Below are 27,081 nucleotides of genomic sequence, written 5' to 3'. Positions count from 1 at the left end.
GGATTTCTCTTAGTCAAGTGGAGAATCTAGTAAATATATTAATAACAGGTTTTTTTATAAAGTGAAACGTAAGTTTCTCCCCCTCACCCCAATAAGATTGAGAGCATGCCACGAAAGGACTAGGAGCCCACGTGACGTCCTGACTAAGTTAATGGCCGACTATTAATAGTAGCCTTGTTTTTGATGACAGAAGCTCAGCAAGCATGTTAAGACAGCCACAGAATAATTCTGCCTCACTGCAAGCAGTCATACTTACCTAATATGGCGTGTGTGGAAATATGACCTCATTCTGCCAGCTCCACCACAAGGGATGCAGCTGAGCTAAGGTAGAATTTTTTAAATTGACATAGATTTTTTTCTTCATCTGCAATGCATGTTGGTTTACAATTCAGTCTTTTTTCAATCATTATCAGGGTCCCCCTGTGCACACGTGCTGGTATGCTCTCTCTGATCAGAATCAGTCAATATTCACTATAAATGTCTCAGTCAGAGATTCTTAAATTTGAAAAAAAAAAAATCTGAAATAATCATCATAAAATAGATAAGACAAATAAATAAATATCTCTGAAATAGTGTTTTCACTGGCTGATCTATCATGGCTAACTGATCTCTGTCCCATTGAGACAGCTCCACACAGTATCCAGATGCTGCTGCTGGGACACAATAGGACTGTGGATGCAGTCAATCAGGAAGGTATTATCTTTGGGCCTGTGATAGTGTACTCCAACCTGACAGAGCTAAAGGAGTTCATATATATGTATGTGTGTGTGTGTGTGTGTGTGTGTGTGTGTGTGTGTATAGTAGTAGTTTTGGTTGTAGTTAGTATTTTACACACTGGGATGTTTTGGATATACGCCACAAAACACAACAAAAGTGTGACCAACTGTGTAATTTCTATGTCTAACAGACAGAAAATGTGTGTTTGAGTGCGATCTGCCCCTCTCGTGCAGTTCAACATTCACACACTGAAAGAAATGTCAGACTACTGCTGCCTGGCATTAAGAGTGCATTAGCAGTCTCATAAAATAAACCAGTGGCACCTCGCTGCTCATTTTAAGAAAGCAACATTGTTGACAGTAAGGTTACCAAGAAGAGCACTAGGTACAAGCTACATTTATTTATCATTTTACAACACAGGGTTGTGAAACAAGATTTAAGTTGCAGTTCCCTTTATGCTAATCACAGAAACAGACGTTAAATACAAAAATTATACAGTAGATGATGAATAATAATACGTCATAGAGTTAAAACTATTTTACATGGTGGAGTGCTGAGGATGAATTAAGGAGTCTCAGCCTGAGGGAAGAAGCTGCTCTGTAGTCTGGTGGTACGGTAGCAGACACTTCTGTATCTCTTGGCAGACGGCAGCAGGGTGAACAGGCTGTGGCTGGGGGGGGTACTGTCCTTTAGTATCCTTTGGGCTCTGCGCAGGCACCTCATCGATATCACCGATGCTCAGTAGGTTGGTACCAATGATCTTCTGAGCAGTTTTAATCACCAGCTGTAGAGCCCTCCTGTCCTGGGCCATGCACATCCCATGCCAGTTTGTGATGTTTCCTGTCAGGATGCTTTCTATTGCTCCTCTGTAAAAGTTAACAAGACTCTGGAATGGGAATTTTGCCTTCTTAAGTTTCCTTATGAAACTTTTTCTGAGCTTTACCAGGGTGGAGATGTGAGAGGACCATGGTTCTCTGTGATGCTGATTCCCAGGAACCTAAAACTGTTCACCTGCGTCACCTCAGCTCCACTGATGTAGACAAGGGTGCGTGTCTTTCTTTCCTTTTTCCTAAAGCTCTGGCACATAGCCTTGGGGAGCTCCTGTGTTGAGCACTAGAGTGGAGGAGGTGTGACAGCCAATCTGAACTGTCTGGGGTCTGTTTGTGAGGGATTCCAATATTCAATTGCAGAGTGCGGTACTGAAGCCCAGAGTGCTAAGTTTGCCAATCAGTTTCATGGGGGGTGGAGGGTGTGGGGATGGTGTGAAGACTGAGTGGAGGGCAGTGGAGATTGCATACTTTGTGGAGCATTTCTGAAAGCAAACTGGTGAGGGTCCAGGCTGACTGGGATGTTGTTCTTTATGTGCTGTAGAACGAGTTTCTTAAAGCACTTCATCAGAATGGGGGTGAGAGCCACAGGGCAGTAGTCATTTCTACACACTGCAGACTTTTTAGATACAGGAACGATGGTGGCTATCTTGAAGCAGGTGGGAACAATCTCCTGTGACAGTGATATGTTAAAAATGTCAGTAATGACATCGACTAGCTGGTTGGCACATGTTCTTAGTACACGGCCAGGGACGTTATCAAGCCCAGCAGTTTTACTCATATTCACTCTCAGCAGGATGCAATTCAATTCAATTTTATTTATATAGCGCCAATTCATAACAGTGATCTCATTGCACTTTTCGGGAGGCACAATGCAAGGACCATGTAGAATTTTTTTTATATATATAGTAGAATAGTAATTATAGTGTTAATATTAATAAATTAGTAATAATAGGAATGACAGCTATAGGAATAATAATGACAGTATTAGTAACAGAGCCAATAACAACAACTGTAGTAACAGTTGTCGAGCAGGAACACGGGGGCAGCAGGTGGCCCACAGCCACAGACCCAGACCACGTAGCTACTACCTGCTGAAAGCAACAGAAGGAGAGAGGAGAGAAACGAGAAAGCACAAAACTACGGGAGAGAGAAGATGTTGAGTTAGTAACATGCAGTAATGGGATAAAATGCATACAGATGGAGAGGGAGAGAAGGAGAGAGGAAAGAGGCGCATCATGTGAAGTCTTCCGGCAGTCTAGGCCTATAGCAGCATAACTAAGGGATGGTTCAGGACTCACCCAAGTCAGCCCTAATTATAAGCTTTATCAAAGAGGAAAGTCTTAAGCCTACTCTTAAATGTGGAGATAGTGTCTGCCTTCTGAACCCAAACCTGGACCTGATTCCACAGAAGAGGAGCTTGATAACTGAAGGCTCTTGCTCCTATTCTACTTTTGGAGACTCTAGGAACCACAAGTAACCTAGCAAACTGGGAGTGCAATGTTCTAGTCGGATAATATGGTGTTATGAGATCTTTAAGATACAATGGTGCCAAACCATTAAGAGCTTAGTAGGTGAGGAGAAGGATTTTAAATTCTATTCTAAATTTTACAGGGAGTCAGTGCAGAGAAGCTAATATTGGAGAGATATGATCTCTTTTCCTAGTTTTTGTCAATACACGTGCCGCAGCATTCTGGATCAACCGGAGAGTCTTAAGGGACTTATTCGGGCAGCTGGATAATAAGGAATTGCAGTAGTCCAGCCTAGAAGTAACAAATGCATGCACTAATTTTTCGGCATCATTTTTAGACAGGATGTGCCTGATTTTTGCAATATTACATAGGTGAAAAAGGCAGTCCTTGAAGTTTGTTTCATGTGGGAGTTAAAGGATAAATCCTGATCAAAGATAACTCTGAGGTTCCTTATGGTGCTGCTGGAGGCCAAGCCAGAAGAAACTAACCAGTTAACTAAACGTCAGGCATGCCTTAAGGACATAAAGACCTGGATGACCTGCAACTTTCTGATGTTAAACTCTGACAAAACTGAAGTTATTGTACTTGGTTCCAAACACCTCCGAGACAAATTATCTTAAAGATATAGTTACTCTAGATGGCATTGACTTTGGGCTTTTTCACTTAGCAAACCTATTACATGCACAAAAAAGATATGTAACACAATAAAGGAAAGGGAAAAAGCCAAAAAGCATAATATGACCACTTTTAATTCTGAATGATGACACTGACCCAAGAATTGTGGTAAACAATAGCCAGTCATCAGTATTTCAGTGAAAAATTCATCCCCCTAGGGATTTTTTAAAAATTATTTGTTTATTTTATTCACAAAATCAAACATCACATCCTAATTGTGGCTCAGTCAAATTGTATCAAATTTGCAGAGTATCATACTGTTACAATTTTCTTTTGTAAGTTTTTGTTGTATTGGATCATGGATTGTATATCTAGATTTGTATAGAATTGTCTGAGGTCATCATTACATTCAGAAATGGAATTATATTTAGTGGTGACTGTGTCACACACAAAGGGCATGTCTTGCAGTAAACTTAAACATCTCAACATATGCTTCCACACAATATACTCAACAGTATGTTCAACAGCACATTCAAGTAATTAACAACTGCAACTGGGCTTTTTAAGAAGCGGTTTAATTACAGCTACTTTAAAGGATAGTGGTGCATAGCCTGTTAATAAAGACAGATTGGTCATATCCAGTAATGAAGTGCTAATTAAGGGTAAAACGTGTTTAAGCAGCCTAGTTGGAATGGGATCTAAGAGACAGGTTGATGGCTTAGATTAATTAATCGTCGAAGCTAGTTTAAGAAGGTTGATAGGCGCAAAGCAGTCAAAATACACATCAGGTTTTACAGTTGTTTGTAAGGTTCCTGTGTTGGAAGATAAATCGGTACTGGTTGAGGGCAGGACGTGATACATTTTTTCTCTAATAGTTAACATTTTATTATTAAAGAACTCATGAAGGTGTTACTACTGAGGGCTATAGGAATACGTGGTTCAATAGAGCTATGACTCTCTGTCAGCCTGGCTACAGTACTGAAAAGAAACCTGGGGTTGTTTTTATTTTCCTCTATTAATGATGAGTAGTAAGCTGCTTCCTGTATGTTTTAAGACTGTCTTGCCAGACTAAACGAGATTCTTCCAGGTTGTTGGAACGCCATTTCCTTTCAAGTTTTCGTGATGTTTGCTTTAATTTGCGGGTTTGGCGGTTATACCATGGAGCTAACCTTCTTTCTTTTATAGAATCGAGTGTCATTCGCAGTGAGCCTGCAGCACTATCAACTAGATGGTCAATTTGGGAGGGGCTGCGATTTGCATAGGAGACCTTTTGTTGATATTGAGACATAACATTGAATTAAATGCAAATGGGATTGCTTTAGTTTAGGTTTAGGGTTGATTAATAGGCTTGAGTTGAAGATGGCTGCAACTTGACCTCCTCGGCCGGTGCCTCGAGGAATGTGAGTATTAATATGACTGGGCAGAGTGGATTCATTTAGGCTAACATATTCTTCATGACCCAGCCAGGTTTCAGTGAGACAAAATAAGTCAATATGATACTCTTATATGTTATTAAATACTAGTACAGCTTTAGATGACATAGATCTGATGTTTAAAAGTCCACATTTAATTTTCTTATTTTGTTGTGCTATTTAACTGTTTTTGTTTCGGTTTTTATGTATAACTCCTCTTCTGTTAATTTTTGGTTTTTATTAATTTAAGTGGTCGGGGGGCAGACACCTTCACTAAGGAGTTTTGGGAGGGTAACTGCTCTGGAAACGCAGAGAAGCGTGTAGGACTGCAACTCTGCATATGTACACAACGACTCAACATTAACTTTAGTGACCGATTGGCGTAATCGGGAGTCTTTACCGCCGACGTGAATAATAATCTTACTGTTGTTACTTTTATCCTTAGCCTGCAGTTTTAAATAGGATTCAACTAAGCTAAAGAATAGTAGCTAGCAAAAACGAATAGCGTGTAAACTGTGCGATTAGCGAGAAAGTTGTTAAAAGAAGGAGAGAGCTATGAGTGCTTGAGTAGAACTAGTGTACGTTTAAATGTATAGAAGCTAGTTTGTCACTATAATGAAGAATCGAACAAAATTAACTGTGATGAGCTAGAGCAGCAAAAACACGCTAGTAGTAAAACAATACCGATGAGCGGAAATGAGGCAATACGCTTACCGCAGCACATCAGCACATCCATCTGACAGCTTTAGTTACTTTTCAGATTACAATTTTTCATATCCTTATTGTCCACATCCATGTGAAAACCATTTATCTCCAGTACCCTTCTGGAGGTGACGGGGTGGATGGATTGCACAAACAAAGGACTTTCACCCAGAAAAGCGGGGTTTGTGTCCTGTGTGAAACCAAAAGCCAACCAAGTAGTTTTGTTGCCTAAACCTAACCAAACTACAACCGTTTGACAACGTCAACCACGTGTTTAACATCACGTGACTACGTAACGTATGCTTGCAGCCCGTCCTCAACTGCCACTGGTAGGGGCGCTAATTTAGGAAACGCTCCTGTGGGTTGTATTAGAGGGTAGAAACAAACAACCTATGTGATCGTATGGGTTGGAGGACTTGTTGGAATGTTTGTGATAAACTGAAGGATGAAGTGTTCCTTTATGGGTTGAGAAAATTCTCTTACTTCTTAAGCTAAATAAATTATTGAAACCCCCCTTGGATCAGCTGGAAAATGCATTGTCACAAAGCTGAAAACAGGCTGAGCTCATGAAAAGTTTACTTTTTAGAGATACGTGGTTCTCACAGGACAGAAACGCTACAAACATATGATGATCTTATAGAATAAGATGCATTGGTGTAGATTAAACGACCCAACAGTATATAAAGTAGTTCAAATTAGCTCAACCGTAAACATCTACAGCAGTAAAATGCCACATACACATTAATGCAGCTGTAATATTAATCCAGAAACATCAGATACAATAGGAAAACAATGACAGGGAGCATTTTACTGCACAGTGACTTTTACTTTTGATACTTTTACTTTTGCTGATAATACTTACATACTTTTACTTAAGTAAGGTTTTGAATGCAGGACTTTTACTTTACTTGTGGTGGAGTATTTTTTACAGTGTGGAATTGATACTTTTACTTAAGTAAAGGATCTGAGTACTTCTCTCACCACTGGTCATTTTAACAAACAGTGAACACAGTGACTCAAAGAAAGTTCAACAAAAAAGATCTTAATTTTATGGGGTTTGTTTCATAATAATTGAACAAAACCTCCCAAGAATCAAACAGAAACATTTATTGAAAGTGAATGAAAATAATTTGAAACCCCCAAAAATGAGCCCAAAGACAAAACTACAATAAAACTGTACAACATTTGATGCTGTCCATTTTTTCAGTTTTACTGCAGAATTTTTCAGTTTCATACCACTTGTTGCTCATCCAAACCACTGAAATGAAAGATTCAGCAGTGAAACTGAAAAAAATGAGAGATCCTGACCAGTGAAAGAAAAGTGTTGAATTTTATAATCGAATGTCTTGTTTAGTTTTAGTGCCTTCAGTTATCAAGCTCCTCTCCTGTGGAATCAGATCCTAGTTTGGGAGGCAGACACCGTCTCCACATTTAAAAGTAGGCTTAAGACTTTCCTCTTTGATAAAGCTTATAGTTAGGGCTGGCTTGGGTGAGCCCTGAACCATCCCTTAGTTATGCTGCTATAGGCCTAGACTGCTGGGAGACTTCCCATGATGCACTGAGCTCCTCTCTCCTCCTCTCCATCTGTATGCGATTTTATCCCATTACTGCATGTTACTAACTCAACATCTTCACTCTCCTGTAGTTTTGTGCATTCTCGTCTCTCTCCTCTTTCCTTCTGTCACTTTCAGCAGGTATTTCTGCCACGGGATCATGCAAGAATCCAGCCCTGATTTACTACATAGCTTGCCCAGAATATATAGCAGAGACACTAAGGGATAGCTCCCGCAGTGGAAACAGTATTGCCAGATCTCTATCGGTGGACACATTTCTACCGTTGCACGGTATATACTACCGTCATGTCACCCAACCCTAGATTCCAGTGAATATACATTGTTGAACTAATTAATGAAGAATTATCATAGACGTATTGGCTAAACAGGTACATATGTATTTGATTACTATGTAAAAATGGATTCTTATAGAGTATAGCTTCACACAATGTGGTGCTTTTGTTTTCCCCTGGCATTCTTATATGCAAAGCCTCTCTATGAGCTTAACTCTATGAGTTATTGTTTTCTCATCGTGTTGTCCCAGTCTACGTGTGTGTGAAGTCTGGAATCACTCAATTCATTTTAAAATTAACAGAGGTCAGTGAATGTTCATATAAAGTAATCTAAGAGCTTTTTCCACAAGTGCATTGTACTGTAGGACTACGACAGTACAGTACAGTAAGTGGGGATCCCAGAGACGTTGTCATGGGCCTCCAAATGAACTTAAGTGCCCCCCTGCTGGTACTGCAGTAATGATGCTACACAAGGCCCTTACTGATTCTGGGACAGAGTGGCTCAAGAAATTGAGAGACATCTGTGACATTACTTGATTATGGTGTACAGTGTAGCAGTATTTAGTTGATGTACTGAAAAACTAAAAAACATTTTGATTTACTGCCTCTTAGTGAAAACTGGGTAATCTTGTTTATATAATATATATTGTAAAAATATAATTCTGCTGTCTGTCTGTGTCTCTCAGGTGGTTTATTCCCCAGGGGTGCAGATCAGGAGTACAGTGCATTCAGAGTTGGCATGGTTCAGTTTGGGATGGCAGATTTCAGACTGACTCCGCACATAGACAACCTGGAGGTGGCCAACAGCTTTGCTGTCACTAACTGCTGTAAGTAATGTTTTTCTTATGTTATTCTGAACACTGTTTGATGTTATTATTTTAGTAGATAATTTGTATATGCTTTTATGTTTTTGAGACATTACAAATTTTATTAGTATTAGTAGTACAGAGCCCAACCAGTGTACTGTATTTTTGAGGCAATATCAATATTTGATCTGGTGTTATTCTGTATTTTTCTTATTGTCAACAAATCTCATGATAAGACCCAAACCAATGTGTTCATCGGTCACTTAATACTCTGACTTCCCTACCCTGTCTGTGGCTCTCAGCCTCAAACCCACTGGTTCCTACTGAAGATGTAAATCTTCAGTAGGAACCCTAAGTACCTAAAAATATATAGTTTCTAGTGATATCCCAAGGATTGGTATCAAGACTGATCATATATCAATGGACATATTTTAATGGATCAGTATCGGCTAAAATAAAGCCGATCAAATGCAGACCCTTTCTTTACTGTTCTCAACTGTGTGTTGAAGCCCTACTCCTCCTCTTCAGTGTGAATGTGAGAAATGATTTGGGCTTACCAGTAAGAATGACTTTGAATTCCAACATCCATGATGGCAAAAATACATAGATTTGCGGAGCCTCATTAGCAAGCATTAGCAGGTAATTTCAGCTGTCGCTACTTAATATTAATTCAGTGAGTAACTCGATGACAGGCCAAAATGAAAGTTGTCTTTTGTCGGGTTTCTATGTCTGTACTCAAAGATCATTAGTGATGTAAGAAGCTGCACTCTGTAACACCACTGTACAATCAGTGGACTGTGCTTCTGTTGTTCCAACAGAGTGAGGAGTCTCTAGTGAAATGATCTAGCTGATCAAGTCGCATAAATTTTAGGAGTCACAGTCATATTACATTTAAACTCATCAAATTAATAGTTTTAAACTAGGACCTTTGTATTTGGATTAAGGTGCTCATGAAAAATAAGGTGTGCCAAATTTAGTGTGCTACGCCTGGGTATGTGTTTACATGAAAACGTCCAAAAAAGAGCACATATCCATCATTTCCTGCCTTTTAATAGTTTGATGGTGGTTGTTTCAATGTACTGTTTGATGTCATTAATGCGTATAAATAAGGGTTTGGAATTTGTAAGGTTAGATTTGTGGATATGTGTGTTTTGCCATTATTATTATAATAGATTTATTTTTACTTATTTTTATTAAAAGAGACTGAATATTAAATTTTCTAAATATATTTTGTCAGAGACTATGTTATCTGTTATGAATCTCATAATATCTTTCAATTAAAATGCTGACTTAGGGCTATGCCACAATAAGTCAGTCCACACAGATGTCAATCTTAAACTTCTGAAGAAAATGGATAAAACCGGTGTGTATTGTTTTGGAAGAAATGTCCTGTTCTTATTGTCAGAAAATATTTATATTTAAATAAACTCAAGATGGATTTTCATATTAGCTGAATGTGATAACAGCACTGTGAATATTGACTGTTATTATTTTCAAATTAATAATAAAACATACTGTATTTTACCTACTGGAGTTCCTTTTCCTTTACCTTTAAGAAGAGAATCCCAGAGGGAAATGCATCCATGACAGTTAGAAACTCCTCAGGTGTAAGGGGAACTCTAAAGGTGTTCAGAAATTCAGAGTAAGTTAGCAACAGGCCATTAGGGTTAGTTGTGGTTGTTGGTGTTGAAGTCTTTCCCCAGTCTGTCCTGATGTCTCAGCTTTGCCTCCTTGATGCTAGCTTTCAGTATTGTTCTGGCGGTGCTGTAACCTTTCTTGTCACCTGAACAAAGGCAGCTTTTTGGCTCTGAGTAGAGCCCTCACCTCTCCATTCATTCAGGCTTTCTGGTTGGGGAATGATTTCAGTGTCTTTGTGATCACTACATCATCAACACATGTATGATGTCACTGATGATGTATATTCCTCAGGTTGATGTGGTTCTCCTGGGACAGAACAGTCCTGTAGAGCTTCTGTAGCTTCATCTGTCCACACAGCTGGGAGTAAGCAGGCAGGAGAAGCAGAGAAGTGTGGTCTGATTGACCAAAGTGGGGGCGGGGGAGGGCTTTGTAGCTGCGAGAAATGTTTGTACAAACATGGTCCAGGGTATTACTTCCCCTGGTGGGGGTGGACATGCTGATGGAATTTAGGTAAAATAGTTCTGAGGTCTGTTTGATTAAAATCACCAGCTACAATAAAAACACCATCTGGTTGTTTTGTCATGTGACTGCTGATGACCTCATACAGTTCCTGCAGTGCATTTTTGAATTTGTATCTGGGGTAATGTAAACAACAGCAACAAAAACACAAAGCAGACCACCGGACACTAGACCTATTTAAATCACTGAACAAATCAGAGGCGTGGGCAGTGACTCAGAGGTCCGGAACCAGGCTACTCTCTTGACTAGATATGACACATCAGTGCTTATATATCTAGTTAATCTATCTTTGTGTACTGGCTGCAAGAGGGATTGTTTTCTTTCTGAACACACAAAGGTGAGTGTTTGTCTGATCGAGGTTGCCTAGCCCCAGTAGCATTGTGAGTTTGGGTCATTCCTGTTTTGTGCCCTGAGGAAGGAGATACTGCTCAAAAATCACATTTATTGCAGAAAAGAAGTTGAACTTTTTCAATAAAATCATTAATCTGGAATGTTTTACTGTAAACAATTAAGATACTGCATGTAGCACATTTGGTGAAGGTTGATCAATATTTTAGGGGCAGAAGCAGAGAAATTTTAAGGTTGGGACTAGGTACGTCTTTTAGCATCCATGACATATCCTTAATCATCAGCAGGAGAACATGCTGCATTAACTCTCGGATGTTTAAATACAATAGCTCACAGCAGGCATATGTTATGGCAGTTTTATTGAAATGTGCCCAGGCCACAGGCCTTTTAATATGAATTTGGTGGAGATAAACTTGTCCAAAAAAATTGATTCAGTTATTTTTAATTGGGGCATGTTGCGTTCCAACTTCTAACTGTGGAGCAAAGTAGGAATGAGGACTCCATGCATGCAGTATACTCTGCCTTCATCGGAGCATGATGTAATGATGGCCTGAGGCTCAAAGCTCGGCTATTTAAGTGTGCTGAATTGTGATAGCAGTGAATGCATGGAGTCCTCATTTTCTGCTGTCTACACTCTTGTTTTGCACCTGCTACAAATAGATAGGATGTGCGTACTGTGACTACCTCATTTACTTCACAAAGACAAAATCCTTGTTGGGCCCTCACAAAGTATGGGGAACAAAAGACAGTGGCCTAGTTGGGAAAAGCAAAGCCTTTACCCGAGGCCTGAACGGGAACCAAAGGCCAAACAGTGAAACGGTGGCAAATCTTCACCAGACGTCAATTCACACCTAGATGCGATATTTCAGCTTGAATCCAAATACTGGATTTCTACTCGCCGAGATGCCAGCCACAGCACTGGAAATGCTGATGTCTTCACCTCCATAAAGCTGAGCGCACAACGCTGCTTGACATCTTTCCACTGTAACTCTGTTACTACAGGAGGCGCTCAACGGTGAACTTTTATTTTCCTAGGAAGGTCTTAACTCGTTGGACGAGCGACAGACTGTTTTGTGTTTGCTGAAAAACTTTTTGGATCCTGATTTGTATACTCCACATAACAATCCGGCCATGTCAGTGTCCAAGCCTGAGAGGAATCCGCTGGGTAATCCAAAAGGACTGACGCGTTAAATCGCTAACAAGAGCAGTCCCAAGGAAGAGGCTTTTGTCTGGGCCAAGATAGATGAAATAACACACAGTTATAAAATCTAAGCTTAATTTTTGTGAATTGTGCTGTGCATTATTGTGGAAAGTGATGGACCGCCGTGTCCTGTTTCTGCTGTGTGTTTTCATGCTTAGCACGTTCCATTGTGTATCAGTACCACACCACTGGACCTTTTAACTGTGTTAGTTTTGTAGCCACTGTGGAAGCTAATAACTGTTTTATGAGACTAAAGTCCAGTAACACGGCTGTTGAATGAAATTTTGCTGCCGGGTTCCTGTGTGATAAAGGAACAGCTATTGTGCTCTGCCACGGCATCTGAGACTTCTTGTGCCTCTGTGTGCTTTCTTTCTGCCTCCTCTCCACTAACCCACACACACTTACATGTACATATACACACCTACACACACATCTCAAATGACCCAGATAGCGTGGTAGCATAACTAGCTATGCTTCACGCCATCTTGAGGACAAATAGAGCGTGTCCTCTATTTTGGCTCTCCCCTTTCTTTGAGTTTTGCGGGTCTGCCCGCCATTTTGGATCTTTGCGTGATGACCACCCATGTGGTCACGTCCTCGCACCCACCCTCTCTATTGTCCCACACACACACACCCACACCTCTATACACACACACACACGCTTGTTGATTGTTGTATGCTTATAGTGTCTAGAATAGATGATTGTGGTTGTTGGCTGAAGTTATTGATTATTAATCAGTGCTAAGTTAAATAAACTCTATTGTACCTTTAACAAGCAGTTGCCCGTGGTTATTGTATGTACGTGTTGAAATAACAGGTGGTTGTGAAGGTCAGTGCTTGGATTCACCCTTCACTGTCCACTATTATTAATGTAAGCTAGTACTTTAAATATTGCCATTTTTGAGACTGTTTTTGTATGTTTGGTTATTGGTCCCTGATCCCAGGCTGGTGCCCCGTAATTATTAATCCATATTAATATTTTTATAATATTAAGAATGTTATTAATATTCATAAATATCTATGATATTTTACACCAAACCTACATCCTTGACTGCATCCAGTGACAGGACATGAGGGTTAGAGGGTGTGGTGATGTCAAACCAGCAGTGTACTGCAATCTTGTTTTGCCTGTCTTTCCACTTTCATTCTACATTCTTTAACCAGCTGACATGTGATCACCCAGAAAAAATAACGTTTTTTTCTGGTTATGGCATTAATGCCAGCGAGACAGAAGAAAGATTAATGAGTGATTCTTACCATCCATGACAATTAGTAGTCTATACTGAAGTCCTTTCCTTTACTGTGGTGACAATCTTTACAGCCATCTAAAGGCTGCAGGTATTGGTTCCATCTGTGTCTTTAACTGGACTGTTGATGTCACTGTCAAGCCACAATTACACATGGCAGATTCACCGGTTAGAGTTTGTGCAACAAACACCAGACTGTTGCTAAATAAAATAACCACATCAAACTTGGTGGTTATGATTCATTATTTTATACAGTTTCTACTGCAGTGTAATCAGTGTTGGAAACTGACACATTGAACACAGTTAACACAGATGACAAATCATAGGTCAATCAAAAGTTCTCTCTCCACTAATAACTCCCTCAGGACCATCCGTTCCTATCAATCCTCTCTCGGTGTCTCCATCCAAAAGCAACTGTTACCAGTGGTTACGACTGCGTTTGTCATCTTCCTTGAGTCCAGCCAAAGGACCGCCCGGAGCTCTGCATTTTTAATTACAATACAGATAGAGGTGTGGCTGTGATCAGCAACATGATGTGATAGAGAATGTTTGGGTTGAATTTTATAGTTGTGTTTCCAAAACAAAAGAGTGCTATTTTAAAAATTCTAATTTATTTATGGATCATTACCAGGATTGTTCCAGTATAACTGGCAGTTTTTATCGCAATAAAGATTGCAATGACTTTAAAGAGACAACAATTTCATTTCCCAGAATGTCAGCAATTATTTTTGCATGTGAAAGAGTCAAATTGAACTAAATTAAACTTTAAAAATGTTTCCGGAAAAAAAAAAAAATAGGTTTCACCTGAGGAAAACTCTCCACAGGATTCCCAAACTGACAGTCTGTGATGATGGGGAAAGCAATCATCACCTGTGACCCCCTTATGCAGCCCTCAGAATAAGCAAACGCCTCTCCTACACTTGAAATAGGTCCACTCCTAATAAAGGGCAGAATTCTTGAGCAGTTGTGTCTTTCAGTTATTCACCTTATAATTTCCAGTAATTTGCACTTGCAGGGGATAACATTATCCATAACCCTAATTCCTGTTTGGACAACACTATAATGACCTTCAAAATTCGATACAGTAATTAAGCACAATATCAGCATGGGTCAATAGACAAGAAGGGGGGCAGCAGGCAGTATAAGTCCTAGCTGTTTCTGCTGCCATCTTAGATGGACTGTACACCCATGACTGCACCCCGACATGGAGAGAACTCTTTTGTGAAGTTTGCGGATGACACCACCATCATCGGATGTATTACCAACAACGATGAGACTTCATATCGGGAGGAAATCAACAATCTTGCAGAGTGGTTCACAGAGAACAACCTACTGCTCAACGTCAGCAAAACCAAGGAGCTGATAGTTGATTTTAGAAAAAAGGAGGCAAAGACACACACCCCTGTCTACATCCGTGGAGCTGAGGTGGAGCAGGTGAACAGTTTTAGGTTTCTGGGAATCAGCATCACAGAGAACCTGACATGGACATCACACACCTCCACCCGGGTAAAGAAAGCTCAGAAACAGCTGTATTTTTTAAGAAAACTTATGAAGGCAAAATACCAGGTTACAAAGTGCTTTACACCAACATTAAGCACAAACACAAATGTGATTGCGCATGTGTCGGACTGCGCATGTGTCAGCGTTTTTGTGTACCCTCCAGAAGCTTCGCTAGAAGCTTTGTCTTAAACCTTCATAAATTGACATTTTATCAAGTTTTTAAGACAAGTATCCTATGCTACACTGTTTTCCTGGCCATTGTTTTACCTATATGTTTTAACTTGGTAAAAGTTTTCAGTCATCGGACGTATGGATCTTAAGTGATTTTAAGCTGGCTGCAACTCGACGTGGTTTACCGGACTGCCTCCACTGCTGCTAGCTTAGCTAGGTTTGTTTTTAGCCTGGCGGCTAGGCTAACCGGTCGCTTTTACTAAGGATTTTAAGCTCTTTAGCACTTTTATGGACTTTACTGTGGATTTTAAGCTTTGAAGCACTCTCACGGACTAACTGCAAGCCTGATGGCTGAGTGTGGATCTTGTCACCTTACCATCTCAAAGCTGAAGAAAAGTATCGCCTGTCTGGAAGCCAAGCTCCGAGAAAAAGACTGGAGTTCTCCACTGTCGCCTCGGCCCAGGCAAAACACCTTGCAGTCCTCTTCTCCTCTGGCTGCGCAAGCCGGAATGCGACCATCCCTTCTCACTCCCCTGACTGCTCCACTCCAGCACTGGACAATGATCCCACTCTTCCATGGCTCGGCTCCATCATCACTGGTGCCCCGGAGCATGAAGCCATTTCAGCTAAGCCTGAAGATCTGTGGCTCCTCATGGGTGCAAAGCCCAAAGCAATGGCCAATTCAACTTCGTGCCGAGGCCCAGTGGATGCACAGTCACTCGTCGGCGGGGGTGGTGAGAAGGCTCCAGTGAGTTCGACTCGACGTCAACCGGAGCACTGGACTGAAGCCTGTAAGGACAGACATGGTGCAAAGCGCCTGCCTCCTCCACATCGGGACCTCCCGCTTGCCAACAGGTTTGACATCCTGGATATGCAGGACTTTCCTCCAATGGAGGGATGCTCCCTTTTTCCAGTGGTCAAGTCTTCCTCCTCCTCTCGCTGCAAGTTACTGAAAGAGGCCGTGATCAGGAGAAGCTCTGGAGGTCTCATTCATCCTGAGACATCAGAGAACACCTCTGCTAAGAAGGACACCGCCCCCTCGCCACAGCAGTCCCCGGCCACGACTATCCCAGGGACAGCTGATGGAGCTCAGCGGTCTCCACGATCACCGACTCTGCCTCCTCTTATTCCCCCAACTACGCTGATAGTTGGAGATTCCATAGTAAGGAATATCCGCTTCGTTAATGCGGTCACACACTGCTTTCCCGGAGCTATGACCTCCGACATCCTTGAAAAGCTCCACAGACTTCTGGCTGCACTCCCGACGACTATCACGAAAATCATGGTCCATGTCAGCAACAATGACACTGCCCGTCAGCAATCGGAGCTGACAAAAGCACACTTCATCCACCTCTTTGACCTGCTCAACAGCACCGGAAAGCATGCTTTCATTTCGGATCTAATTCCTACACTGGGTCGTGGAATTGGCCGTTTTAGCAGGATCCTCTGCCTTCATACCTGGCTCCAGTCTGTCTGCAGCACCCATGACGTTGGTTTTATTCACAATTTTATTATTATTCCCTCTTATATTATTATATCCCTTATTCTGGGATCGTTCCTCCTTGTTTGCACGAGATGGTCTTCACCCAAACAAGTCAGGTAGTCGCATGCTAGCGGCTAACCTGCAGCACGCTGTGCTGTCCTCCTCACGTAGTTGACTATTTACATCACCTGTTTCCCCTCGCTCTTCTTTCTCTTCTCTGCCCACCAAAAACAGCCACGCACCCTCTGCTGTCACTACCTCCCCCTTGTGGACTGATCACTGATGTGGACGGATCCCTCTTGTGCTACTTTTACAATTTTTGTGGTAATTTTGCATAGGTCCTTAATACAAAACAGACACACAGCAATAATAATAATAATTTAATAAAGATCCAGGCCAGAACCCTACCTCCACTCTCAACCTCAAATCTGAACCAGCACAGACTTTTTAAGATGGCTCTTCTCAATGTAAGATCCCTCTCTAACAAAATGTTTATTTTAAATGATTTTATCTCTTCTACTGATTTAGATTTTATGTTCTTAACTGAATCCTGGTTACGTCCTGGTGATCACAGTCAGCTGGCTGAATTGTGCCCTCCAAATTATGACTGCTTTAGCTGCCTTAAGGTTTGTGGTCAAGGTGGGGGCTTTGTTACTGTCTATAGGAAGCATTTTAAGTGTAACATCATAGCTTGCAATGATTTTTCCTCCTTTGAAGTGCACATGTTTAAACTTGGTGGCCCCCTCCCGGTCATATTTGCTATTATTTATCGCCCCTCTAAACCAGCTGGCTCCTTGTTGGAACTCCCTGAGTTTTTATCCAGTCTCGTTTTAAATTATGATAGAATTCTTCTTTGTGGTGACTTTAATATTCATGTTAATGACTCCTATATTGCCCTTGCTGCTGATTTATTAAATATCACTAACTCTTAACTTTCAACAACATGTGTCTGGCCAAACTCATTCCCGTGGCCACACCTTAGACCTATTCTTTACTTTGAAAACCCCATCTGTGGAAATCAGGGATATGTTTGTATCTGATCACCTATGCATTGTTTTTAACTGTGAATTACAGGCTGCTAGTACTGCCTTATCCCGCTCTGAGTACACACACATCCTTAATGAGCATAGTGCCTCAAAATTCTGTGCACTGTTAAATTCTCCTGGCAATGTGTTTCCCGATTCCTCCAACACCAACGATTTGGTTGATTCTTTTAACTACCTGTGTTCTTCAACCTTAGATCTCATAGCTCCTCTGAAAAATAGACCAAACTCAAAGACTAGAAAACAGCCATGGTTAAATGACAGTATTCAAAGCCGTAAAAGGAAATGCAGAAGAGCAGAACGCAGATGGAAGAAATCAGGTCTCCAGGTCCACTTTGTGGCCATGAAAGAGTTATTACTCCTTTATAATAGGATGGTGAAGGATGCAAGAACACTTCATTTCTCTGCACTTATTTCTGCCCATCAGAACAACCCCAGATTCCTATTTAAGTTTTAAAAACTTGTATCTAAGCAGCTTCTTGCTGCTGTGGAAAACAATTATACCTTTGATAAGTTCCAATCTTGCCTTCGTCAGCACCACAGCACTGAGACAGCCCTTCTCAAAGTCACTAATGACCTGTTAATGAATGCAGACGCAGGCATGTGCTCAATTCTTGTGCTGCTGAACTTAAGTGCCGCTTTTGACACAATTGATGGGTGGGCATATCTGGCACTGCACTAGACTGGTTCTCATCTTATCTGTCCATCTGACCATTAATAACTTCATGTCATCGTTCTCCCATATCAAGTATGGTGTGCCTCAAGGTTCAGTTCTGGGACCAATACTGTTCTCCTTATACATGCTTCCCTTGGATGATATCATCCGCAGACATGGGATTTCTTTTCATTGTTATGCGGATGACACACAGTTGTACCTCCCTGTCAAACCCACTGACCTTAGTATGCTGAGTTCTCTGCAGGACTACCTGTCTGACATAAAAAACTGTCGATGTCGATAAATCTTCTTCAGCTCAACTCAAATAAAACTGAAATCCTTGTTATTGGGCCCCAACACATCACTAAACAAATACTGCCATCTACTGGTAACCTGTCACAACATATCAAGCCTGTTGCAAGAAATCTTGGTGTCCTGTTTGATAGCAATTTATGTTTTGAGCAACATTGCAAAAATCTGATCTATTTTAAATCTTACTGATGCAGAAACTGTTGTACATGCTTTTATCTCCTCACGCCTCGATTATTGTTGCAGCCTGTTCACTTGTCTTAATCAAATCTTGTAATCCCTTATGAACCTTCACATAGTTTGAGATCTTCGGGCAGGGGTCTTCTGTCTGTTCCTGAGTCCAGGATGAAAACTAAGGGGGACAGAGTTTTTGCCATCAGGGGCCCGAGGCTCTGGAACAACCTGCCCGAAGAAATTAGGTTGTCTGAGTCAGTGTCTTTGTTTAAGTCTCTTCTCAAAACACATTTTTATCTGAAAGCATATCCTGATTTTACCTGAAATGGCTGTTTATTTTATTGGTTTTGTGTATTTTATTTCTCTTGTTGTGAAGCACTTTGTACTTTGTTTTGATAAGTGTTCTATAAATAAAGTTTTATTATTATTATTATAAAAGCGCAAAGCACATACAAAAGAAAAACATCACCCAGAGCAATTATAGAAAAGCAAACCTAAAGAAGTGGGTTTTTAAATGGTGTTTGAAACAGTCAACAGACTCAGCTGACCTAAGGTGAGAGGGGAGATTGTTCCAATGTCTGGGTGCCAGGACAGCAAAAGAACAGTTGCCTTTTTTAGTTTGGCACACAGTATAGCCAACAGGTTTTGGTTGGATGACCTAAGTGGCCACTCGGTGGTGTAAGGGCTTAGTAGCTAGGAAATGTATGCAGGATCTAAGCCATGTAGTGCCTTATAAGTGATTAAAATAATCTTAAAATCAGAATTTAGTTGAAGAAAGTTAAGTGACATCCAGTCCTTTATAGCGGCTAAACAGTTGTGGAAAGTGTCTAGGTTGTGTCGTCCGCAAAACAGTGATAGGATATACAATCAAAGTGACTGGCCCAAGGGAAGCATATACAAAGAGAAAAGAATAGGACTGAGGATTGACCCCTGAGGCACCCCATATAACAGCGGAGTGGAGGAAGACACATAGTTACCCATAGAGACCAAAAAGTGTCACACCACTCTAGGGCTTTCCCTAAGATACCAACACATTTATTTAGTCAATTGATGAGGATGGATTGATCAATAGTATCAAAAGGCAGCACTTACATCAAGTAAAATCAAGATCTCATGAATTAAATCAGCCTGCATTAGGATGTCATTCGAGACTCTTAAAGCAGTTTCAGTTCTGTGTTTTTGGCGGGGAAGCCAGATTGAAATTTATCAAAAATATTATTCCCTTCAACAACTTCAAGGAGCTGCTTTAGAAATTAATGAGGTAATTTCGAAAGGGGTCTAAAATTGTTCAGAACGGCAGGGTTTTTTTAAAAAGCGGCTTGACACAAGCTTTCTTAAATTGATCAGGATACAACTGGAGGTGAGGGACAGGTTTATAATAGTGAGAACAGCACGGCCAATGATGGGTAGGACCTCTTTAAAGAATTTGGAGGGTAAAATATCAAGTTGGCAGGAGGACAGATGCAGCTGAGAAATTGTCTGAGGTTGATGAGGTTGTGCATGGTAATGGGGGCAAATTGGATCAGTAAATTTGAAACATTACTAGATCAGTATGGAATGCCATTTTATTCAATATTAAATAAATATATAAATATACCTATGAAATATATAAAAATGGGTAGAAATAAATCTTGAAATAAATAAATGAGGCAATAAATACATAAATAAATGTTAATATAAATATCTAAATTAGTCAATATAGTTCAATAAATAAATAAAAAGGACTACTTTAATTTATTTAGGGGACTTTTATTTCATAGTTATTATTCCATCGGCGCCACAGCTACCAGACTCCCCACTCATGCACCAGGTTCGGCACCAGCTCTGGCATTGGTCAATGTCAGCCATGGAAGAGTGGCGGCGGAGTCCAAGACCGTGGCCTGAGATAGACGGAAGGAGGGTGATAGGGCAAGGCATACCTGCATATGCGAGATGTGCTTGGACTGTGCTAAGGTGACTGATAGAAAGCTATCGATCAACTTTTCCTTTTCCTGGATTTTATTCTCCAGTCGGTGGATGTTGCCCTCCAGTCGTGAGTAAGCCAGAGGAGCAATAGAAAGCATCCTGACTGGACACATTACAAACTACTGGCATGGGATGTGCACGGCCCAGGACCGGGCCGTGCAGAGGGTGATTAAAACCGCTCAGAAGATCATTGCTACCAACCTACTGAGCATTGGTGATATCGGTGAGGTGCCTGCGCAGAGCCCAAAGGATACTAAAGGACAGTACCCCCCCAGTCACAGCCTGTTCACCCTGCTGCCGTCTGCCAAGAGATACAGAAGTATCCGCTGCCATACCACCAGACTACAGAGCAGCTTCTTCCCTCAGGCTGTGAGACTCCTTAATTCACTCCACCATAAATAAATGACATAGAACGTTCTGTTATGCTGGACCTGAGTACTTGACTGTAACTGAATGATATTGTTTAACTGCACATTGTACTCTAAAATCTGTCCTTAATAGAGCAGTGAGTTATAAAGGATTATTGTTAATATATCAGGATGTCAGCTCAAAACATGACCTTGTTTTCTGAGCAGATAACATAAGTATATGCATCAGTGCAGTATATAATGCACATGAATGCAATATTATATCCAGAGAGATAAAATTGGACTTTTTATTTTGAGAGTAAAGAACAAGGTCATTGAAGTAGGACAACTAAATATAGCATTAGACACAGACACAAACGACTTCTGTGTTCACCCCTTGAGTAAAAAAGCACATATCCTAACATTACAGCAAATGTTGGCTCCCTTTGATAACATATATAATAGTAAAAGTTAATAATAAAAGTTAGTTAAGTTAAGCAAGTTTTATCATGTCATTTGTTCTTTTTTCAGCAGCAACTAGTGATTGATGTTCCAGTGCAAGACCACTTTGTTGTCTTTACAAACATGAGTGGGGAAGAATATTATAAACACCTCAGTAAAAAACATATAGTTGAATTAACACCTCTCGGAAAGTTTTTTCCAGTTCAAAAAACTGGCCATTATAAGCTTCGTAAAGGTAGAATATATGGCAGAGCCATTGTACTAGATTGTATTAGCTTGTATAGGTGTACCTAATAAAGTGGCCAGGGAGTGTATGTTGTCTTGCCATAAACTCTTACAAATGTCATCAGTTGCTGTAAATGACTTAAATGTTGTTTCTTTACCTAATTGTGTTACCTTTATTTCATGGTCCAGATGCTGGGTTTTAAGCCAGTTTGACTCTGTAATGTCACAGGGAGAAAAGAGATCCATGCAGGGAACACACTGCTCCACCTGGGCACCTCCTTTCATGTGTGATTGACGGTCATTAGTCTAATTAGTGTAGACAGGTGACTTCCCGACTTCTGCGAAATGTTCAGGACTATTATAGGTGAAACCTGTTTATTTGGCTGATTTTTCACTATTAAACTTCCACGTAGCTTATTCTTTGTTTTTTTTCTGCTAGAAATTATCGACAGTGACTCCTGGACACTTATAAATCACTGGGGCTTTAGTTTATGAAAGACACAGTAGGCTATAACCATATTTTTTAACACCTTTATTACTTTTTTGGTACTACGCGAGTATGGCCTACCAACAGCACAAGTCTTTTGCCTGAAACACAGTGACTGGAAACCTAGGATTTAGCTGAAGCTATGCCCCCCCTTTCTCCACAGATTCACAAACTTCTACATAAAATTGCAGTGCTTGAAACTAAGATTCACCATTAGACGTGAATATGGAAGTTAATGGACCATGTGGGAATGATACCACTTTACCATGGACTCAAAACAATGACAAGAGAATGCTAACACACTGCTAACTAACACCAACAAGACTACTAAGAAATAGGAGGGCTGTCTGTCTGGCAATAAATCTGCAAGTAGTCGTCCTCTCTGGAACTCTCTTGGTGCAAAGAGAATAAAGAATACATGTAAATCATTTCCCTGGGAAATGGGAGGATGAGAGATAGCCAGAGCCCTGAGATTTGTGACAGACGGAGTGCCTCATCATCCCTGTGCTTAGTAGGACAAAGCCATGGAAAACTGTAAAAGGGAGAACTAGCAACAAACCTCCCCAAAAACAAAGTGTAGAACCTGGGAACAGATTTGCACGACTGCTTCAGGACCTTGGATCTCCGTCACATGAGCTGGATAACCTCCTCCTTCCTCACACAGCAGGGTAAGGACAGAGAGTAATTCTGAAAGCAAAAGGCCACAGAAAAGTGGGCCTCAAACTCCGATTATCGGTGATTTTGCTGTAAAAGATGTAAAAGGCATGAGCATTAAGAACACCAAAATATACTGCTTTCCCAAGGATATGGTCTGTGACATGAGAGAAAGAATCCCACATACTCTGCTGCTACACACCCAACTGTGAAAAACATCATCAGAGAGCCACCTCAGCCCCCGCCTGAAGAGAGTTTAAAACATGAGGGACTTCAGAGCCAAGAGAGTCTCCACCCAACATGCCAAATAATTTTCATTCACTTTCAATAAATGTTTTTGTTTGATTCTTGGGAGGTTTTGTTCAATTATTATGGGTCGTTTAATCTACACCAATACATCTTATTCTATAAGATCATCATATGTTTGTAGCGTTTCTGTCCTGTGAGAACCACGTATCTCTAAAAAGTCAACTTTTCATGAGCTCAAAAAAACAGCCTGTTTTCTGCTTTGTGACGATGCATTTTCCAGCTGATCTGAGGGAGGGTTAAAGAGTTTATTTAGCTTAAGATGTAAGAGAATTTTCTCAACCCATAAAGGAACACTTCATCCTTCAGTTCATCACAAACATTCACCACAGAATCACCACATCTGGAGATACATGGTTTTCACTGGACAGGAAGGATATGAAAAGCTGTAATCTTAAAAGTAACTAAAGCTGTCAGACAAATGTAGTGGAGGAGAAGTATAAAGTTACATAAAATGAAAATACTCAGGTAAAGTACAAGTACTTCGAATGTGTTACAGTACTTGAGTAAATGTATTTACATTCTGACTGAAAATGACAATGATAACCCTTACTGCAAGCTGTTGCAGTTGTTAATTACTTGAATATGCTGTTGAACATACTGTTGAGTATGTTGTGTGTTGTATTCTGAGATGTTTAAGAGGATTATTGCCTCAGATTGTTTAGACTTAAACAAGTCTACAGCAAGACATGCCCTTTGTGTGCGACACAAAATTATTTGCAACATCAATCATTACTAGACTGTGCTTCATTTCCCAAAATCATCTTCAGGCTAAAATGATCTTAGTCTTTGGCGTTACAATGGGACTAAGCTCGTCTCAGCCTTAAGATGCTTTTAGGAAATGGGGCTTCGGTCTGCAACCACACTCTGAAGACCTACCTTGCTAGTAACACTCAGCAAGAAAGTGAGAATATCAGTCATATATACATTTGTGTAAACTGAATGCTATTAAGTTTTTCTAATTTAACTTGTAACAGTAGCTGCTTTTGAAGTAGACTCAGAACAGGAGCAAAGAAAAGGCACGAGACTGGAGACACTATTCCATTTGGTTTCTTTTATTGGCCAAAAACCTGTACAAAATCAAAGGCTGTGTCTGCCTAACATTGTAAAGGACAAAGGATGGGTCAACTTTGCAGCTATTTGAAACTACAATACATTGGTTACTGGCTAAATGATGGACAATCTTGTACTGAAACATGTTTATAAAGACAGTTGTAAATGCAGTTCACCCTGTGCGTGTGCTTTGAGAATTACACGGTTTATTTTTGTCGTATTAATGCAGGTTTAGCATCCGCAAAAGCCGTGCAATCCTTTTGTGAATTCGCCCCTGACTGTTTGTTGCAGAGGAGTGTTGAAGGATGTCCTGAGTTGAGATAAGAGGATCTGCAGGGGTCAGCCAGGGAGCAGGATGACCACAGCATCATTACAGGAGATGTGAGGGAAAAGAGGGATTTTAATTCAACAGCTCAGATCATACATCACTTAGTTGCTTGAACATCTACACAGAAACATTTAGACATGTATAGCACCAATTCCTCCTGGGAGGGGCCTTCTCAGCTAACTTTACAGTGATAGTCTAATTTCTACAATGTGACTGTTTTTTTATTTCAATGTGTGCAGCGGCTGCATCTGCAAGTGTTTAAGTTATGAAGCATGACCACACTGCATAACAAGGCTAACATTAGCTACATATGCTAGCGTATTTAGCTTTTTCGGCGTGAGAAATCACTATATGGCTCTCAAGCTATATGCTGTATATTTACATAAACACAGAGTCTTCCTGATGAGTTGGCACCTCTGCCTCTGAATTTAGTGGGAAAAAACAGGTTTTGAGTCTAATTAAACACCATAATCTACATGCCACCAAATTACTGCGCCAACTTTTTTGATGACTTTACTGAACTGCTGTCTATAATCTGTATTGACTGACTTTGACTGTGTAGTTATTGTTGGTGATTTTAACATCCATGTTGACAACCTCCAGAACAGAGGGACTAAAGAACTCTCTGGACCTAATCATCTCCAAGGGTCTGAACATTTCTAAGGTTGTGGTGACTGATGTTGCTCTCTCTGATCGTTCCTGTGTTTTCACACACATGTTCAAACAGAAAATGGTATATCACTGAAAACACCAGTAAAATATTTATTCATTTCTTCCGCACCCACCCTCTCTTGGGTCTCAGTCAGTGAGCTTGTACATAATTTCAATTCTAACATTACAAATGTTATTGATGCCATTGCACCCACTAAAGTGAAGTGTTTCTGGTAAGAAAAGATCTCCAGGGAGAAATGCCACGCTGGTAAGAATATAAAAGAGTGTTGAAAAGCTGAACGCAGGTGGTGAAAAACAAATCTCCGGGTTCATTATGACTATAAAGAGAGACTTAGCATTTATAATTTAGAAGTGAGAAATGCAAGGTGGTCCTTCTTCTCTGACATCATCGCCAAAAAACAACAATAAAGCTAACATAAGGCAATAAGGCTGACAAACCCTCCTGTGTCATCTTTCTACTCTCTGATGAGGAGACGGAGACCTGCAGGTCTGATTGTAGAACTGCCTGTATTCATTTACAGATTTGCATCCCGATTCATTCACACTTATTCATAAAATATTTTGACACACAGCTGAACTGTATATCAAAAAGTATTCAACCCTAATATTGAGCATCATCATCAACTGTATAATCTGCATAATCATCAGCTGCATAAAAGCCCAAATGCTATTATAGAGAGCTAAAGATTTAGAAGGTAAGTTTATCACAGGTGTTGAGCACAAGGACATCTTTCCTTTGTGACTTATTAGGATTTTACCTAAATCCTGCCGGCCTCCTGTGTCTGAGTTTGTCTGTCTCTTTTTAATGTTTTATTAAAATGTTTCTTTCTCTTTCTCCTAGTTTGTTCCCAGTTCTCTCGAGGTGTCTACGCCATTTTTGGCTTCTACGACAAGAAGTCGGTCAACACCATCACATCCTTCTGTGAGACACTTCATGTCTCCTTCATCACACCTTCTTTCCCAGCAGAAGGAATGAATCAGTTTGTTCTCCAGATGAGGCCGGACATCAAGGGGCCACTAGTTTCATTAGTGGAGTACTACAAATGGGAAAAGTTTGCCTATCTATACGACAGTGATAGAGGTAAAAAGAGTCTCATTATTTATCACATAGAGCATGTGGTTTTAGTGTTGCTGCTGCTTAACTTCTAATACAACTACAATTAAAGGATCCCTTAATTTTGTTTTTTAAAGAACCAAGATATGTACTGAGTGGAACTGACTGATTTTACTCTCTCTGTTAGACAAACAGCGTAATGGCGACACTGTTTGTAAATTACCTCAAACATATTTCAAACATGTATGATACTGATATATCTGTAATATATCATATTAACTTTATGATATAAGCTGATATACTGTATTGGCCTTCCTGATTGGCCATGCTTTTATATCTATCTCTGTAAAATTTCTGGGTGTATTAGGTTATTGTGGTAATGTTGGACTGCTTTATTGGATTTTTTCATTGAATCTTACTTATTTATGTGGATTCGTATATGATTTGTGCATCAAAGTGATGAAGTACCTTGATTTGTCAGGTATTTGCTCAATCAGCCAAAAAACATTTTTGTCATTTGACATTTTGTCAAGCTTTTTGTCTGGTATGCCCTTTTAAGCATGTGCATGCATACAAGTATGCAAATTGCAGTAAGGTGTGCAACATTAATGTAATTATAAGTTCTAAGTTAAATGTTAAAGAGATTTATTGCACTGCAGTGCTGAGGTCTTACTGGACTTGCTACCTGTACTTACGTTTTCTGTAACTTCTGTGACACTGCGACAAAGCAGGGATGAGTTAATCAGTTTGATGGCCACCACAGCACAAATCTGCGGGAGAGAGAAGATGTTGCATTAGTAACATGCATTAATGGGAAAAAAATGCATACAGATGGAGAGGGAG

The 27,081-nt window shown here is 40.3% G+C and overlaps 1 protein-coding gene across 9 annotated transcripts in view; it reads left to right on the top strand.

Moving 5' to 3' along the window:
* LOC122873249 (glutamate receptor 2-like) overlaps positions 1 to 27,081 on the top strand; it is a 150,195-nt gene that overhangs the window by 8,441 nt on the left and 114,673 nt on the right. For all 9 annotated transcript variants that reach the window (XR_006377388.1, XR_006377387.1, XM_044189706.1 and 6 more), the window contains exons 2-3: positions 8,278 to 8,418; positions 26,026 to 26,265. Coding sequence is in view for 7 of the 9 variants with exons in the window: in XM_044189706.1 (XP_044045641.1) it covers positions 8,278 to 8,418; positions 26,026 to 26,265 (381 nt within the window). In the remaining 2 variants the exon portion in view is untranslated. The remainder of the gene's footprint in view (positions 1 to 8,277; positions 8,419 to 26,025; positions 26,266 to 27,081) is intronic.

This window comes from Siniperca chuatsi, linkage group LG3, assembly GCF_020085105.1.
Source record: "Siniperca chuatsi isolate FFG_IHB_CAS linkage group LG3, ASM2008510v1, whole genome shotgun sequence".
Classification (NCBI taxonomy): domain Eukaryota; kingdom Metazoa; phylum Chordata; class Actinopteri; order Centrarchiformes; family Sinipercidae; genus Siniperca; species Siniperca chuatsi.
Note: the sequence above shows the minus strand (reverse complement) of the source record. Positions and strands in the feature narration are given on the sequence as shown.